Source organism: Gymnoscopelus microlampas (genome assembly GCF_963454915.1).
Source record: "Gymnoscopelus microlampas genome assembly, chromosome: 4".
Lineage (NCBI taxonomy): Eukaryota > Metazoa > Chordata > Actinopteri > Myctophiformes > Myctophidae > Gymnoscopelus > Gymnoscopelus microlampas.
In genome coordinates this window covers 30,301,788-30,319,357 of record NC_139941.1, presented here as the reverse complement: position 1 = coordinate 30,319,357, position 17,570 = coordinate 30,301,788, and the positions used below count along the sequence as shown (strand labels likewise).

Genomic DNA, 17,570 nt, shown 5'->3' with positions numbered 1-17,570 from the left:
ATAGGTAGCTGATATATTGCACTTTTACCTTAGCGCTAGGTATGCTCTTGGTTGCTTGTTATTGCAGAAAATGCACTTATAACCTCTGGTGATTAGTAGCTTTCGTTCCCTACCTTTGTTGATTGCACTTATTGTAAGTCGCTTTGGATAAAAGCGTCTGCTAAATGACTGTAATGTAATGTAATGTAATGTAATTTTATTTCTGTTATCTATAATTCTAAAAAGATATTGGTTGTGTTAGCACAGTCTCTGTAGAAACAGCCCCAAACATTTCACTGCTTGTACCTGTATTGAGTAAGTGACAAATAAATCCCTATTGATTCTTGTTCAGATTAGTTCCAGAGTTCTCTTTGAAAATGTCACACATTTTGAAATGGCTCCACATCCATTACCTGATAGAAGAGAGTTTCAGATTTTCATGGAACTTGGTAGAAATGATCTCTAGGCTGCCCTATAAAAATGGCTCAAGGTCACAATCATAGTCACAGTCAATGTTACATCAGTCATATCTCAGGAACGGAGAGAGACACAGAACGAGATGTTGGTGTGTGCCTTATAATGGTATTGAAATGTTATACTGATGTCAAACTGGGAAACTGAAATAGAAGCAAGGCTTGTCCATAGCCATGTCTGTTTTGTGGGAGTATCCACACATATCTATCAATAACTGGTCAACGCAACAGTACTGTATACACAGAAGATGCTTTAAAACTTCCTGATGATATTCTGTGGCACTTCCTGGGACTTGCATCCTCTTCCAAAAAGCCAATGAGTAGGTTTGATTTATTATGGAGTCATAAGGAGGTGACATCAATAGAACTTTTTAAAAGGTATTTTATTTAATTTGATAGGTGAAGTCACAGCAGTAGATTGGCTAATTTCAGCATGCAACCAAGTGTAAAATGTAGCATTACGACGCCATCAAGGCCTGCCAAAATACATTTTTGACGACAAAATCAACTGTAGATTTAGTCGAATAAAATCATATTATATTTAGTCAACTAAAACTACACTAAAACAAACATTTAAGGTGAATAAAATATGACTAAAACTAAATTAAATGTTATTCAAAAGACTATGACTAAAACGAAATAAAAACAACAACAGGTAACCTCAGTCTGTGATATTAATCTACATTTTTTTGTGTTAAATTGTGACTGTAGCCTGAATGATCAGCGGCCAATTGTAAGCAAGAACAGATTGTTATAATTGTAAGTAAGTAATAGTAAGTGCCACGGCAAATAGCTGTCTCATGTCTGGCTTAGCGGAGAGTGTGGCGTTGTAGAGGGGGTCTCCCTGAACGCGTGCGTATGTCACACGTGCCGCCGCAAATAGCTGTCTCGTGTCCAGCGCCCAATTTGTGAAGTCTATGCACTAAAAATGGCTGTTTTCTGCCCCCTGAGCTCACTGGACGGCCCGCCACTTTTCCAAATACACCTGTCTGGCTTAGCGGAGAGTGTGGCGTTGTAGAGGGGGTCTCCCTGAACGCGTGCGTATGTCACAAGTGCCGCCACAAATAGCTGTCTCGTGTCCAGCGCCCAATTTGTGAAGTCTATGCACTAAAAATGGCTGTTTTCTGCCCCCTGACCTCACTGGACGGCCCGCCACTTTTCCAAATACACCTGTCTGGCTTAGCGGAGAGTGTGGCGTTGTAGAGGGGGTCTCCCTGAACGCGTGCGTATGTCACAAGTGCCGCCACAAATAGCTGTCTCGTGTCCAGCGCCCAATTTGTGAAGTCTATGCACTAAAAATGGCTGTTTTCTGCCCCCTGACCTCACTGGACGGCCCGCCACTTTTCCAAATACACCTGTCTGGCTTAGCGGAGAGTGTGGCGTTGTAGAGGGGGTCTCCCTGAACGCGTGCGTATGTCACACGTGCCGCCGCAAATAGCTGTCTCGTGTCCAGCGCCCAATTTGTGAAGTCTATGCACTAAAAATGGCTGTTTTCTGACCCCTGACCTCACTGGACGGCCCGCCATTTTTCCAAATACACCTGTCTGGCTTAGCGGAGAGTGTGGCGTTGTAGAGGGGGTCTCCCTGAACGTGTGCGTATGTAAAAAGTGCTGGCGCCAACAGCCGTCTCCTGTCCAGTGTCCAGTATTGTCTGAAATTGGCACTTTTCTTACGTCAGGCCGCACTGGGCGGCCTGCCACTTTCTTTTTTTTTTTACAAATTATCTCTCAAATGTTCACCAATATTCTCTACTGGTCTGTATCCATTTTCTATCAAGTTTAGGGGCGCTCAGTTATGGAGAAGTACACACACACACACACACACACACACACACACACACACACACACACACACACACACACACACACACACACACACACACACACACACACACACACTAAAAATGTACTAATATTTCTCTATCTTTTTTTATGCTGTGTTTCCATGTTGTATATATGTTGTTAAATAATATAAATTTGTAATATTTTTTTTCTGATTACTTTTGTATTTGTATTGTATTTTAGTTTTTAAATACGTGAGATCAACTTTATAAACCCCAAATTCTTCTCTTTTTTTTTATCTCGCTTGCACTATCTACTATTATTATTTGTAGCATATTTTGTGGTCTCTTTTATCATTGTTTATTTGCTTCTGCAATAAACAATATTATATCATCATCATTTTCCAAGAGTGACCTGGCCTAGAGTCATCATTATTACAACAATGGACAAACAATACAAAAACAATACATATATGTAACACACACAAATCAATATCCAGTTAAAGTGCAAAACAGTGCTAAGTGCACATTTAATGGGGGTCAATAGCCAATTTCAAACTGGAACAACCTGGCACTTAGAAGTGATCTAGTATAAGCCATTTAAAAAGACATATGTACATCATAAATGTATTTTTTAAATACAATTGTGTCTTTCTTTTTTAAACTTGCCACTTAGAAGTGTTTTAGTATGAGCCATTTAAAAGGCATACATCATAAATGTATTTTTTAAATTAGATTTGTGTCTTTTAAAAAACATAAAAAATTCACGCTCTTATTTTGAAGGCAACCGGAACCCTTATTTCTGCTAGCTCGAAAACCGGAAGTCCAATTTCTGCTGACGGAACGGAGCTGAGGAAAGCCTGGTATTCGTTACTGAAGGCCCATATGATCCGGTCTAGACCACGCCTACTGAAAAAGAAAAAAAAAAAGCATCCTCTTTCCGGTTTTGTCGCGATCCGGTTTTGCGGTGCCGCTTTGTTTTGGTTCCCCAATCCCTATTTAAATGGAATAGAATTTCCCCGTGGGATAATATGGATAATACAGACGCTAAATAGTCTCTGGAAAGTACACTCACATTTATATTTAAAAAATAAGCTAAACTACGCCGTATCAAGGATTTTGGGGACGGACCTATTTTGGGGTGAGACGTCTTTCCGGTTTGTCGCGATCCGGTCGCTTTTCTTTTTTTTTCCGACCGGATCATATACCCGAAAAGGAATGCTGCCCAGGCTAGGTTTTCATAGACATGGTCGCTTGTTTCTCTCACATGATCTGGCAACACTGATAGATAGCACGCTGCATGTTGTTGACACTACTTCTCTGCCACATGGCAACTCCAGTCGGCCAGTCGGCTAGCCCGTTGGCTAGCCCGACTGGACATGTCCGGTCGGCCCTGGGTCGGCCGAAAAGGTCCCGACGGACCCCCGACGGACCCCTAACCGACTGGCCGACTATATACGACGCTTCCCGACGCCGATTCGGCCCCGATTCGGTGCGGTCTGGGAGCCCCTACTTTTAGGTTGGTTCCAGGTTACCTGGCTCCGCCAGATGCAAAAAGCTGGCTTCACACACAGGGAACCTGGTTATTCAATACCGCCCCCATCTGGCAGAGTCAGGTTAGGTTCTAGGAGGATGGCGAAGACATTTAGCCAAGAGCCCTGGTTCAGACTATATAATCAATATACGTTTGTGATTTTTTTTTGTTTTTAACAGATGTCATAATAGTGATCTTTAAAAATTCTGTTTCAGAAGCAGTTAACACAAAAAACATATTTATGCCAAGTGCCAAATATAGTTCTTAAAACCCCTCTATTCAATTAATCCCATGCAACAGTAAAACTACTTGATTCAACATGTCAAATCCTTGAAAATGAATATAGATGAATTTCTTAATTCCTATAATACACAAGACACTGAAAGTATCAAATCATACAAATCAATAAGTTTAATATTATGTTGATATAATCATGTAAACAGTCCTGTATTGTTAGATCATAACCTGGACTACGTTAACAAAAACTTCAACTTCACTTCTGGTCATTTCTTCTTTAAACATATGCTGAAGGCAACATACAATTAACTATTGTGTAGCTTTGTAAAACTTGACTAAAGCATCATTATTTATTTCAGTGACCCAGTTTATAAATTGACATCTTAAAATTTCACAGTTCACAAAAGTCCATAAATAGGCACACTGGTTGAGAAAGTAAATATTCAAATCAAGCCATTAAGAATGTTTGATAAGTTCTGTTTGACCCGAATGCTTAACAATACTTAGTGAAAAGTATGGTTAAAGCACTATCTACAGACCTCTACCTTATAATTAACGCCAACCCACCTGGAATGTGCACAAAATACGAATTCTCCTTTAAGTGCAAATCTTATAACTGCAAAATATGTATACAAACAATTAGGCTAACATGAACTTGAAGTATCATAGAAAAATAATACGGTTACCATGGTTGTATGCACACAAAAGGCACAAATGGAGGCTCTTCACAATGTGCATTAAAAAATATTCATTCTTTGCATTTAGCACTGGTTTAAAAATTGACAGCTTTGTTATGGTTGCCTTCTAAGTCTTGCAAACTCAGCAGTAACAGATCTTTTGTGAGGTACCGTGTCTTTTATATCTGGCCTTTCTCTGGAGTAATTATATATTTATTGAATCTACTTCCGATGTACCCAACCTTCCCTAAAATAAAACATAGCCAATTACCAAATCAAGAGAGTCTCTTACCGTTAATACACCTAACAGTCTGTATCTAGTGGACAGCTATCTTGATCCCTGAGCACCAGCACTGACTCCTGCAAGGCTACATCTTGACCAGAGGATGAGCAACATTTTGACATCTCACATTCAGCTGTTATCTCTTTTTGTACTAGAACAGACTTGGCTATTGCATCATCCACTTGAGCCTCAACTGTTTGTTCCCAGTGTTGTAACTGCACTTTGAGAGCATCCATTCCCTGGTCCAGCTTTTCCTGTCTACCCTTCAGCTCATGCAGCAGATCTTGTGTTGCACTGGCGATCCGTTTCCTCTCACTTCCTCTGTGAACAGAGGGAGCATGGCGCCGCAGCATGTAGCCTTCGAACTCCTCTGGACTGAGATTCAGTGCAGGCCCATCCAGCTTGTCAATGAAGGCTATAGCACAAGACTAAAATGGAATACCAGAACATATTAACAACAAACATGAATCATACTCAGTAGAAAAAACATTGCAGTGTGTTGGTCCAATAAGAGTTTCATTATGATTGCAGTAAACTAACCAAATTTGTGAAATAGTAGCCACTCTCTCCTGCCATTAGACTGTGGGGCAGGCCAAAGCGAATCACATATTGCATGTTTGAGTGGAGTCGAGGTGGGTTGGCCTTAAGCACCACATAAATTAGGCCAGACAGAAAATCATCAGCATTAGCCGGCTCTGAATTTGAAGTGGAAAGAGCTTCAAAGACGTGCTGACTGCATTTAGACACACACGCAAGCTTGTCCTGTGGTGCTCGTTTGGCATCCATCTCAATTATAGCTGTCAAAACAAAGGGCAGAAGACTTAGTAGACATGAAACACAATAATAAATTGCTGCATAGTATAAGTGAAAGGCATTATGATCTAATGAGTATTACTTTTCTCACTCAAAGTATTGAATTTGAGAATCACCTGTTATAGCAGGTAGAAAGGGGTCAACTGCGATTGCAGTATTTTGATCCGGAAATGGTACACACAGCATCTGGGGAGTAACCCAGTTTAAGGACCTAGCAAATTTTGCGAGACATCACAAAAGTTATAATAGAGTACCATTGCATTGATGGCACTGGCATCAAAGATAAATGCTACAGGCAATGTTTTTGGCAGAGGAACTTATGTACAACTTGCCTTATTCTCTTCTGGAGAGCTAGATCCTTCTGTTCATCATCACAGCTATCATGACAGAAAACCCATTTGTGCAAACGAGTCATTATTAGCTTCTCTACATGTTCCATCATCTGAGAAACCTGAGCCTCAGTCAAACTCAAACCTGAAAGTAGAATACAAATACAAATGCAAAGATTTGACATCTTTATAAGCTAATAGAATAAATTGCGAAAAGTGTTAAATCTGTTTGTACTCACCACTAAAATACTCAGCAATATTCTGGTAGAAATCTTGCACAAGGTCAGACTGCTTTTGTACTGGTAGGTCCTATAAAGTTATGACACCATTCAGTCAGCTTTAAAGTAAGGCTTCATAAATCATCTTGTGGTGGAATTATAACATTTATGACAATGAGAGAATGAAAAAAAGATAGCTACATGGTAAGCCTCCATTGTATTGAGAAAAGCTGTGCAGCGGGACTGTAAACGCTGTGAGGAAGGGTTCCGGAGTAGCTTCAAGAAACCAGTGAAGTCTCCTAGCTCAAGGCTCTGGAAAGCTTTCGATGCATTTATTTGGCTTTCAGAAGACTCTAAAAAGACAGAAGAAATTAACCATGATTAGACTAGCCCACTTCTCTTGACTTCAAGCAATCGCGTTCATGCAAATAGCAAGTCAGTGATAATGTGGGATATCTCTAAATGTCACAAAGTCTGCACAAGTACACAGAAAAATACTAGCATGAGCTGTGACAAGCATCTGGAGAATAGATTAGATAGAATATATTTTTTGATTTTTTTACCTCGTTTTGGAGGTGATGGCCCACCCCAAAATAGTCTCCTCATAGTGTTAACTCGACGACCCTTCTCGCTACTTTTTTTCTCCTCAAATTTGGAGAAGGTGAGAGGAGTTCCTTCATTCTTCTGGCTACACAAAATGACAATTTTAGGAGCAAACATAAACAATTTAGATACAAGCGAATTTCCTATTTGTAAAATGTCAACATCCAAAAGTTCAACATGATCAAAAATAAGATTTCATGAATTGGCCTTACCAAGGGTCTTGCCTCTGAACTTCAGCTTTACGGGCTCTCTCTCTCCAGCACTTGGAACAAAAGCCTTGCCATGCAGGGTTACCATAATACCCACATACATTCGTGCAAAGGAGTTCTGCCTGAGAAACTCTGATTCCTCTTTGCTTATCTGTCCACATTGTAGAGCTCATTCCTCCTTGGCTCCCCTGAAATAAAACATAAACCTGTAACAGCACTTCAAAACAGAATGTTATGTTTATCTAAGTTAATCAATATTAATTTATGTACCCAAATGGAATTGGCAAATAATGCATGCATGTTAATAATCAGTTCGATCACATTTTAACAAGATAAAATAGATGGCCACTATCCTTCCTGGCTGGTTTAGTAGATCAACGCCAGTTTGACCAACTACCATATGATGTACAGCCTATTTTTTTAATCACATTTCTATGAATTCAAAGTTGCAGTGGTGTAAAGTAACTAAGTACATTTACTCAAGTACTGTACTTAAGAACAATTTTGAGGTATTTTTTTACTATAGTGGAGTATTTCCAAATTTTTGTACTTTTACTCTACAATTATTTGAAAACTTTAGTTACTAGCTTACTTTGTAGATTTTGATTATTATTACAAAACGAACCACTTCATCCATATATATATTTCGGGTATTTGAAAATAGCCGATCTACAAGCTCACAATGCTTCACATTTTCAAAAGATTTGTATACATTTGAAAACTTGTGAAATGGGACATTCTGCATACGAGTACTTTATACTTTACTTGAAGTACATTTTGATGCCAATACGTTTGCACTTTATTTACTCAAGTAAATGTTGAACTCCGGACTTTTACTTTTAACAGAGTATTTCTACATTGCAGTATTGATACTTTTACTTAAGTAAAAAAAAAAAGTAGTACTTTTCCCACCACTGTCAAGTTGTTGCCTTGAAATGTGAAGCAAGCCCACATTGAAACGTTATCATTTTTCATTGACACGTCACGTCCACAACTAGTAGGCATCATAAGAAAGTCAAAATGCCACTATTAATTCAGGTGTACTACATACTTATGTAACGCGTTTATGTAACGAAATAAACACAACTGTCAGCTAAACCCAATACCGTATGTCTTTGTGTTTAGTTGGCTCTGTGGCTGTATTTCAACTTAGAGTTACCAAATGCTGCATACAAGCTGTTTAACTAACTTTCTTCATCGACTTCTTTATTTTCACTGTCACATTTTATTTTCAAATAACCACAACCAACCAGAGTTAGAAGACTCACCTGTCAGAGTTAAATGTTGCCACTGCGTGACCTCCTTTCTTTGGTTATTTATTCTCTCAGCACTGTAAACACCCTCAAGGGATCTACAAACACTTTATACTCTAATGTAGGGAACCCCAAATCCCTGAGATAGCCCAATAATTACGTATAGTAAAGGATTGAGTGTGAAAAACAACACAGCTGACTTGAACTAAACTCCTAAAAGTCTTTAAGGAAATGGAAAGCAACGAGCAGATCAGCTGGTTATGACGGTATGCTAATGTATGACACTATGACCCAAATAGCGTTGCCAAATCTTGTGTGAGAAATAAGCCACTAGGTCTATAGACCCCTTAACAGACGACGTCATACTGGCTGCGTGCAGCCAGTATGCGCGCAACGAAACCCATTATATCAGGTCTCGTTAGGACGCGTCTCACTAGCCAACACATACAAGAGGGGGTTGGGGTGTGCTGAAACCAGTGCACCCCGAAACAGGTTGGGAATTGATTGCGTGAAACAATCACCTGTGCGTCCAGGCTCAATGTTAGTAAACAAATAATTGGTCTATGAAAACAAGCCAAAAAGAAGCGGCTACATGAGAACTTAAAACCTACTGAAAATAGCCTGTAGATCTGCTATATTTTAGAAAATCTTGAGTGGATTATTTTTAAATAACATTTTAACAACATAAATCTTGTATGGCGGGGTTCTGCAGACAAATATATATTAATTTGGTGGTCCTTGACTCCTTGACATGAAAATGTTGGAGAACGACATTTAGGAAGCAAGACCAAAATAAGCATCTACACTTTAGAAACAACTAGCGGAACCCCAAAAAACGCAACCCGTAACTAGCAATATTTACAAGCGACTTTACAGAAAAACAAGCACAAAGTCGCTTATAATAAGCAGACCTGGCAACGCGGTGTATGACCCAACCGGAAACACCGGAAAAACTTGTCAGAGAATGTAGAGGGACAGGAAACCCAGGCCCTCACATTTTTGCTCCCTTATTTATATTATATTATTTTATTTGTATTTACATTTAATGTGGACACACATTGCTGTTGAAAGCACTGAATAAATATAAAAAGGCTTAAATTAATTGTGATTTTTTTTTCCCAGCGCGAGCGCGTTGGTCCCTACATGCGAAGCTCCTCCCACCATGCCCAGAAGGTAACTATGGTAACAAGACGCTTTTCTTGTTAAAGACAATTGTTGTGGACTTGCAGTTTGTGGCTATTTAGTCATTCTGGGTAAGAAGCTGCAGTTTGTGACTATTCAGTCATTCTGGGTAAGAAGCAATGTATATTCTTCTTCTTTTGATTATTATTATATTTTATCTACGAATTTTAAAGTTACATTTGACTTTTTTGTCATTAGTTAACTTATGATTCCTTTGATTCTTGAAATTGCTACTATTCCTTTTTGAAGTATGAGTGAGAAGGAGCATAGAGAGGTGGTGGAACTGATGATGGTGACATTAATTTGCTCTAAAAGTGAAATATGCTTAGTTAACATGACAGATGCTGGGCCTGAGAAAGACGAACCCTTGGCAAGCCATCAAGAGGAAAAGCCAGAAGACTCTAGCTACATGGGAGACAATCATCCAAGCAATGGTCAAGGAGAGGCCTGGAAAGGTAGCGAGGACTCGGAGGCAGAGAAGAGTAATGGAGATGGGAATGTGCAATCAGAGGCATATCCCATGATAAATGGGGATTCATTTCGCTCTCAAGTCTATACTGCTACCACAAAGACACTCCTGCCAAAGGAGAAGCTAACTCACATCAGAGCACATCCTTTGGTAATAATGTCTTGATATATGTCTTACTACGGTCTACTATTAATATACTATATCCGTCTCAACAAGTTACCGTATATTTGGGTATGTAACACATCTGCAAATCTGTCAATCATCCAGACACTTGAATGGGCTTTTGGCATAGATAACATGCTTCCTGTCTTCAGTCTGCAAGACCATGATCAGCTTGTCATCCTGTATGCTGGTTCCCATGTTGGTATAATATACAATCACACCTCCAACTCCCAGCACCTTCTTCAGGTAATCATCACAGTCCTCAGTTTTCACTCTATACAATGACATTTCAATTCAAATCAAATTGTAAAGCAGCTCAGACAATCAGCAACATTGGTCAGTCAAAATGAGTGTGATTCGTTATCCTATACAATTACAATACAATACAATATACAATTTTATTGATTTTATTAATTGTTTTATTTCCATAGGGTCACTGTAGCCCTATTTCCTGTTTGAGTGTGAGTGAAGACAGACGCTGGCTGGTGACAGCAGACAAAGGACCAGGCAGCATGGTTATTATTTGGGACTCATATTCAGGGTAGCTCTCTGTTGTACATACTGTATAGGAAATAAATGCTTAACATATTAATTTTCATTCTTGATTGTAAGCACACATTTGGCCAATATTCCAGGATTCCTGTACGTACATTGTTTGACTGCCATCCTAATGGGGGTGTTGTGGCGCTGGCATTGTCAAGAGATGCCAAACACGTGGTAACTTTAGGAGCTGAAGAAGTGCAGGTGAGATTGACAATGAAGTTGGTACTTTTTTGTATTTTTTGAATACAAAGTAAAACATAGTCCACACTGAATTATATTTGTGCTCTCAAATGGATTCATATATATATTATATTTATTGATTTAATCATGCTAGGAAAGAGAGTTTAAAGACTCTAATCTAAGTAAGGTCTGAGGAAGAGCCTCCCGGCTCGAAACGTTACCAATAAACAAAAAACCCACGATGGGAGCAGCATTCTGGTGTGCAGATTTTATTGTTTTTTCATAAAGACTCTAATCTGACAACTATTCATGCTTTTCTGAGACTTAGACTCTGGAACCTCCATGAGGCCTAAATATCTAGTAAACACTTCTATGAGTACACTTCACTATAATAAGGAAGTTGTGTTCCCAAATATGGATGGAACTTTTCAAGACAATATCACTACTCTTTACAATTAAATTAATTCATTCCTTTCAAGTAATTAAACAAAATGTAAATGATTATAGTAGACAAGCATTTATGTCTAATTTCAGTAACAATGGAAACATTGTCAACACATTACAAATACTGTATACACTAGCTGAATCTGTAGTAGCCAGGCTGATGTTTTTTTTTTACAGCGTGTTTGTATCTGGGATTGGACTAATGATATAAAAACGCCTTTGTGGGTTACTGAACTCTGTCCTGATCATGGATTTCAAGTAAGGCAGTTGATTTGTATCTTATTTTGTACACATTTTGTCATGTGCATTATACATTTCCTGATTTTAGCTCCTTTTCAGAAGTACATCATTTTCAATCCAAATGATGACACTGAGCTGCTCAGCAGCAGTGTGAGCCAAGTCCTATTTTACCAAAGGGTAAGTACCATAAATCTTTGTCACTACAGGGAAAGTCTAACACAGTTTTATACAAGCCGCCATAAACAGTTGTTAATTTTCAGACCAAGACAAGTCTGGAATACATCGCCCCTGAGCTCCATGACAAGGTAGAGATTATTCAGTGAAATTCTGCAAAGGTGTTAAAATTCCAGCCCTTTTTTAATGGCAATTGAATTAATTGATCTTGGTGGACGGTTCACTATTTTCCTTTCATTACATTAGTCCAATTCCTTCACTGATGTTGTTATTGTCCTTTGTAAGACTTTCAGAAAGGCTGTGGGGTCTCTCAGCCAGTCTGTGTTTCATTGGAAGGGGCCTCAGGCCCTAACAGCTACTTCTGCAGGCAACCTTGTACTGTGGGACATGGTTAGAGGCTTAGCTCCGAGCAGAACACTCGTCAGAGAAGCCATCAAGCTCATCCCCCTTCAGAAAGAACCCATCACTGTGCTCACTCGAACGGACAGGTCTCCAATGCCAGTAGTGTTAGTAGATACAGCAGCATTGTGTACTGGATATGTAATTACTGGTCTCTCACTTTTGTTTTTCTCTCTGTGGTTTCACAGATGTATAGTAACAGGGGACACTGCGGGCCAGATAAAATTTTACGACGAGAACATCAAACTTATGGGCTGCTACAGAGAATTCTGCCTGGATGCAATCGCGTCTATCTCTTTTTCCAAAGAGTGTGCACCCAAGAGTCCTCACGGATATCAAAAGGAAGGCACTGTGGATGTCAAGCCATTCATTGTCAGGTGTGAGAAATATGTCTTCTTATGTGTTCACTTTAAATCAGTAATACTGTGTCACACCACAAAACAACCTACATAAAAATGACATCCATCTTACTATGCTCTTCTCCTCTCCTGTAGGAATGTTCTTGTGAGCACAGTCACTTCAACAGTGGTACATATAAATACAGAAGATGTTGTGCCTCAAACGCTGTTACGTGAACATTGTAAACCCCTGCATGCAGTAACTTGCCATCCCAAACAGCCAGTTGTTGCAATGGGCAGTCACAGTGGCATTCTGAAGTTGTGGGACTATAACAGCAAAGTGACCATCTCGAGCAGGGTCTTTGATACAGAGAAGCAGATTCAGTGTATTGCCTTTGATCCCCAAGGTGATTCAAAATATTCCTCTGTCCATTCTTCTGGTAGAAGCTGCAGACAATTTACTTTAAACATAACATTTGTTCCATTTAGCTGTGGCATTTGCCATTTTTAACTAGAAAATAATATAGTATCACTACTTTTAAACAGCCATCTGGATTATGTTGCAATGTAACAGTATTTATGTCTGATTAGGATTTCACCTGGCTGTTGGCTTTGCCAGTGGAGCAGTCCATGTGCTTGATGCCTGTACACTACAAAGCGATGCAGAGGATTGTTTCAGTTACAGTCAACACTGCATCACACACATCACTTTCTCTTCAGACTCACAGTATCTTGCCACTGCGGTAAGCAAATCATTATTATTCTTGGTGTTGATGTTGACTGGGGTTCAATTCTGCCATGGTGCCTTCGGCTTGGCCAGGCAGTCCAACAAACACGATTAGCTACTGTATATGGTTGTGGGGGGGAAGCGGGCAGGTTGGTGGGGGTGCCTGTTCATCGGGGAGTGGAACTGGCCTGGGAGGGATAACATGTTCCTCTGCATGGGTCATGCCCTCCCGGTGACACTCCTCACTGTCAGTTGAAAAGAAGTGTCTGGCGACTCCATGTGTATCGAAAGAGATATGGTTGTCGGTTGGCAGCTCCAGGGAACATGTAGTGTAATTTATAATCCATTGTTAGAGGTGCATAACAACTACGTTGGGGAGAAATGGATTATGAAATCTTTCACCTCTGATGTCACTGTTAGGATGCCGGGAAAGCAGTGATGGTGTTCCACTTGCAGACTAATAATGGGTTACAGCATTGGAGCTATGTAGGCCGACACCACTCCCACTACAAGCCCATCAAAGACCTTCTGTTTGGGGTTTACCTGGACAGCACCAGACCCAGACTGCTCTCTCTGGGTATGGACCGGACGCTGGTGAGTGGGAATTATTTTGGTAGCTTGTGGCTCTATTCTACGCACCTTTAGTGTAACATTTTTAATATGTGTATTGTGTGGGTCTGCATGATAGGTGGAGTATGACCTAGACAACAGCAAGGAGAACAAGCTTCTGATCTTAAGCTCTGAACAAATTGAGCAAAGTGCTGTGCCAACATGCATGACTTGGTATCCACCCCTCACCACAGAGCATTTTCTTCTCACTGCTTCAGACCAATTTAAAATGAAGCTATTCAACAGCACTACCAAAATGTGCAGGTCTGATGTTATAACAAGACACACAGTACAATACCATTATTTTATTCTTTTCACAAAAAATATTCAATTTACTCTGCATTTTTCAAATTTAGAAAAACGCTCCTTGGCCCAACATATGGTTCTCCAGTTGAGAAGATTGTCATGCTTCCTATGTCTAAGGAACACAATACATGCTCGTATTACCTGGCATACATCACGAACGATAAGGTTATTTCTCCCTTTTTTATTAACCACTATTACTCTATCCTGTTCTCACCCTTCAGTACCTGAATAAGCTACTTTGTCATTTGTCATTGTGAATTTAGTCACTCGATTTAATACATGGGAATTAGAACACAAAATCAGCGTAGAGCTTGAATTTTACCTTTTTTAGCTTGAATTTTACCTTTTTTGTTTTTAAGAAATCATAGATCTAAGTGTAAGCCAAATGTAAGCAATTCATACAATTATAGTGTCCTCACAATCAAAGGAAGGAAGGTCAAATCAGAGGGACATTAACGTGTTTTAAAGTAAATTAAATTACACTAATACATATGTATACATTTAGGGTGTATGAAAATTTGTTTTGTTCAATCTAATTAATTATATACATTACAAAGCATAACGTTATTTTTCTTTTATTCAAGGTCGGTCTCCAAATTATGCCCATTGATGGAAACCCATACAAATCCAATGCTTTGATCTGCCATCCGACAGGGGTGTCTGCTCTGGCCTGCTCCTATGATGGTCGATTTGTTTTTACCGCTGGGGGATCTGATAGCACTGTCTTTTCATGGGAAATTAGCCTAAAGTAAGGTTCTATATTACCACTCTGATTAACCCAAAGAATTATATGGGCATCCTAGTCCTGTTTTCTTTTTTGCAGTTAATGAGCAGTAAGATGTTCTCTTGTTGTTAACAGTGCATTAGAAGCGGCAGCAGCCCTCGGTGGTAAAGACCTGTTGCCTTACTACACGCTTTTAGAAGGAGGGAGAGAGGGGGAGTTCTACAGAGTGCGCTAAATATCCTTTTTCATATTTTAGTTCATTTTCAAAAAGGTCACATTTAATCACGTAATTTTAGCTCATTTTTGTGTACAATCACCCATTTCTCACTGAACTGAAATAAAAACTTTTCTCTAAACAAAATGGATTTCTAAAGAAGTACTTTTCTCTTTTAGGAAATGGAAGACTATTTCTATTACTGTCAGTTGCGTAATCAGGGCATTGACTCAATGGAGAGTCGACAGGTGTCAACCCTAATTCCCTTGGCAGAGGTGCCTTTTGTAATGCGGGCACTAGGCTTCTTCCCTACAGAGCAAGAGGTACAATGTGTAGAATGCTGTGCCTCCTCAGTAAACCTGTCATAATAAACATGCATCAGCTGTAATTGTCTACATGCAGTTGCACCCCTCACGTTTGGAAATATGACGCTGATATTGCATTGTACATTCACATACTGTATGTACACCATATGAATGGATGACTAGCCTAAATGTTTTATTTCCTCAAGCTGGAAGACATGAAGAATGAGGTCAAGTTCAGCAGGTATGCTGATACTGGGAAATATGTGACTGACATTGACTTGGAGGAGTTTATTAAACTCTACATCAACCACCGGCCAGCCTGCATTTCCAAGGATGAGCAACTCATTCAAACGTTTCAGATCCTGTGTGACCATGAGCATGAGAAGGGGGAGCCTGTGCTACACAGAGGCAAGCTTTTGGAACTTCTACAGGCCAGAGGTTTGTTCCATATTATTCAGGCAGAAGAAATGTTGTGATTATGGTGACTGCCTTTGAATTATAATACTAATAATAGTCTATTACTATTGCCTGACTTCATATGTAGTAGCCTAAGGAGCATGATTGTTTTGTTATTTTTGACAGGGGAACACTTGACTGAGGATGAGGTGACAGAGTGTTTTACCACACTTTTAGGATTGAGATCAAAGAAGCAAAGGCCTGACCTTGAAACCAATACATGTGAAGGTCTGTACCAAAGCTCCAACGTAGCATACTTAATTTTAATATTTCATTGTTACACCACACCACTTACCTGGTGGTTGTTGTTGGTGCGTGCGTACGTGCGTGTGTGCGTGTGTCTGTGCGTGTGCGTGTGCGTGTGTGTGCGTGTGCGTGTGCGCGTGCGCGTGTGCGTGTGTGTGTGTGTATGTATTCAGAACAAGCTCTGGAGACTGTCATTCCAGAAGAGATATCCATGGAGACATTTACCGGTCATATCCTGGGCTTCCCATCATATTCAAAGGAAAATGGCAAATCATCCCCTCCAGAGTGAAAGACCGCCAGCAGTCTGTTAATGTGTCCTGATTGAATTGTTTTTCTTAAAGTACTGAGTTCAAGGAATTTCGTTTTGTAGTTTGCCAGTATATGTATAAATTGGCTTAAGAATAATATGCTTGAGTAAATAAATAATAAAGCGATTTGACTGAGTATTATCTTATATAGCCTAATGTATATATGTTTTAAGTAAAAGAAAAACACTACAGAAAAATAACCATTCACATTTGGTGATCAATTTCATATAATTCCATTCAGAATTTTTGAATAGAATTATATTGGACTTTTTGTAACAGAGTGTTTCTACATTGCAGTATTGATACTTTTACATAAGTAACGACATTGAGTGCTTTTTCCACCACTTATTTTTGCACTATTAGCATATCATTTTTTAAACTTCACCTCTCATATTACATAACAGAATAGTGTGCGTTCGGTTCAAGAGACGAATCAGCCCGTTGGGTGGGCGGGGCTGGCTGGCCATTCCAAGTTCTCGAGAGGGTGTAGCTGTGACTCTGGCCAATCAGAGACGCCTCCGAGCGCATCGAGTTCCTGCTCAGAAGAAAAGAAACACTTTTGTCAGCTGGTTTCTCTCTGGTTTCTCTCGATGGCAGCAGCTAGCCTAACGTCACTTACCAGACAACAAGGCAGCAACAAGTGGAATAGGATACTCGTTTTCAATAGCCATCCAAAAATGACTCCAAGTCCATGGCGCACAAACAAATAACTTCATTGCTGGACCTTTCCTACGTCTCTCCACACACCTTTTAGCAAAACCCACATGAAAGAAGGAGTTTTCCTGCTTAACGTTAGATAGCTAGCCAGCTAGCTTCTCGGCTAACGTTAGCTATTTGTCTGAGCAACAACACAGCGACATGGCCACCAGAGAACTACGGCAGAAATATCGGCGTTCTATAAAGCAGGAGCAGGACGACGACTCCGACGCAGAGGAACCTCAGCTGGTGGGATTCAGAAAGTGCGATGGACGAGAGTCTCAGGTCATCCACAGCGGACACTTCATGGTCTCGTCGCCCCACATAGAGCACCCCCCGAAAAAGGGCTACGACTTCGACACAGTCAACAAACAAACATGTCAGACGTATCATTTTGGGAAGACCTTTACATCACATCTTTCCATAGATGCGTCGCTGACAAAGCTTTTTGAGTGTATGA

General features: G+C 39.9%; 3 protein-coding genes across 4 annotated transcripts in view; 2 read left to right on the top strand and 1 right to left on the bottom strand.

Annotated features, from left to right (window-relative positions):
• Positions 1-4,156: 4,156 nt before the first annotated feature.
• On the bottom strand, positions 4,157-8,638 carry LOC311043710 (rab5 GDP/GTP exchange factor-like). Its single transcript, XM_084055060.1, has 9 exons — positions 8,404-8,638; positions 7,139-7,323; positions 6,887-7,011; positions 6,525-6,676; positions 6,345-6,414; positions 6,109-6,250; positions 5,893-5,987; positions 5,504-5,760; positions 4,157-5,391 (listed from the first exon to the last, which is right to left on the bottom strand). Exons 2-9 carry the CDS (start codon positions 7,306-7,308, stop codon positions 4,984-4,986), a joined length of 1,419 nt encoding a protein of 472 aa, XP_083911186.1. The 5' UTR covers positions 7,309-7,323; positions 8,404-8,638; the 3' UTR covers positions 4,157-4,983.
• A 1,266-nt stretch (positions 8,639-9,904) lies between these two features.
• On the top strand, positions 9,905-16,395 carry cfap251 (cilia and flagella associated protein 251; the record flags this gene model as incomplete). Its single annotated transcript, XM_084055474.1, has 20 exons — positions 9,905-10,189; positions 10,307-10,447; positions 10,633-10,742; positions 10,837-10,945; positions 11,546-11,626; positions 11,708-11,785; positions 11,869-11,913; positions 12,068-12,270; positions 12,370-12,558; positions 12,676-12,926; positions 13,111-13,262; positions 13,667-13,840; positions 13,935-14,119; positions 14,212-14,326; positions 14,746-14,909; positions 15,021-15,111; positions 15,279-15,422; positions 15,611-15,842; positions 15,987-16,088; positions 16,280-16,395. 20 exons carry the CDS (start codon positions 9,905-9,907, stop codon positions 16,393-16,395), a joined length of 2,967 nt encoding a protein of 988 aa, XP_083911600.1.
• A 602-nt stretch (positions 16,396-16,997) lies between these two features.
• Positions 16,998-17,570, top strand: part of mlxip (MLX interacting protein) — an 18,923-nt gene continuing 18,350 nt past the window's right edge. For both annotated transcript variants that reach the window (XM_084056314.1, XM_084056313.1), the window contains exon 1: positions 16,998-17,570. This exon is cut by the window's right edge and continues 13 nt beyond it. In XM_084056314.1, the coding sequence (XP_083912440.1) occupies positions 17,273-17,570 (298 nt within the window). In that variant the 5' untranslated portion in view covers positions 16,998-17,272.

Coding starts and splice junctions, on each gene's coding strand:
- LOC311043710 (XM_084055060.1), bottom strand. CDS start 7,308: ATGAGCTCTACAATGTGGACAGATAAGCAAAGAGGAATCAGAGTTTCT. Junction 6,415..6,524: donor ATACAATGGAGGCTTACCAT/GTAGCTATCTTT, acceptor ATAACTTTATAG/GACCTACCAGTACAAAAGCA. Junction 5,392..5,503: donor GCTACTATTTCACAAATTTG/GTTAGTTTACTG, acceptor ATTCCATTTTAG/TCTTGTGCTATAGCCTTCAT.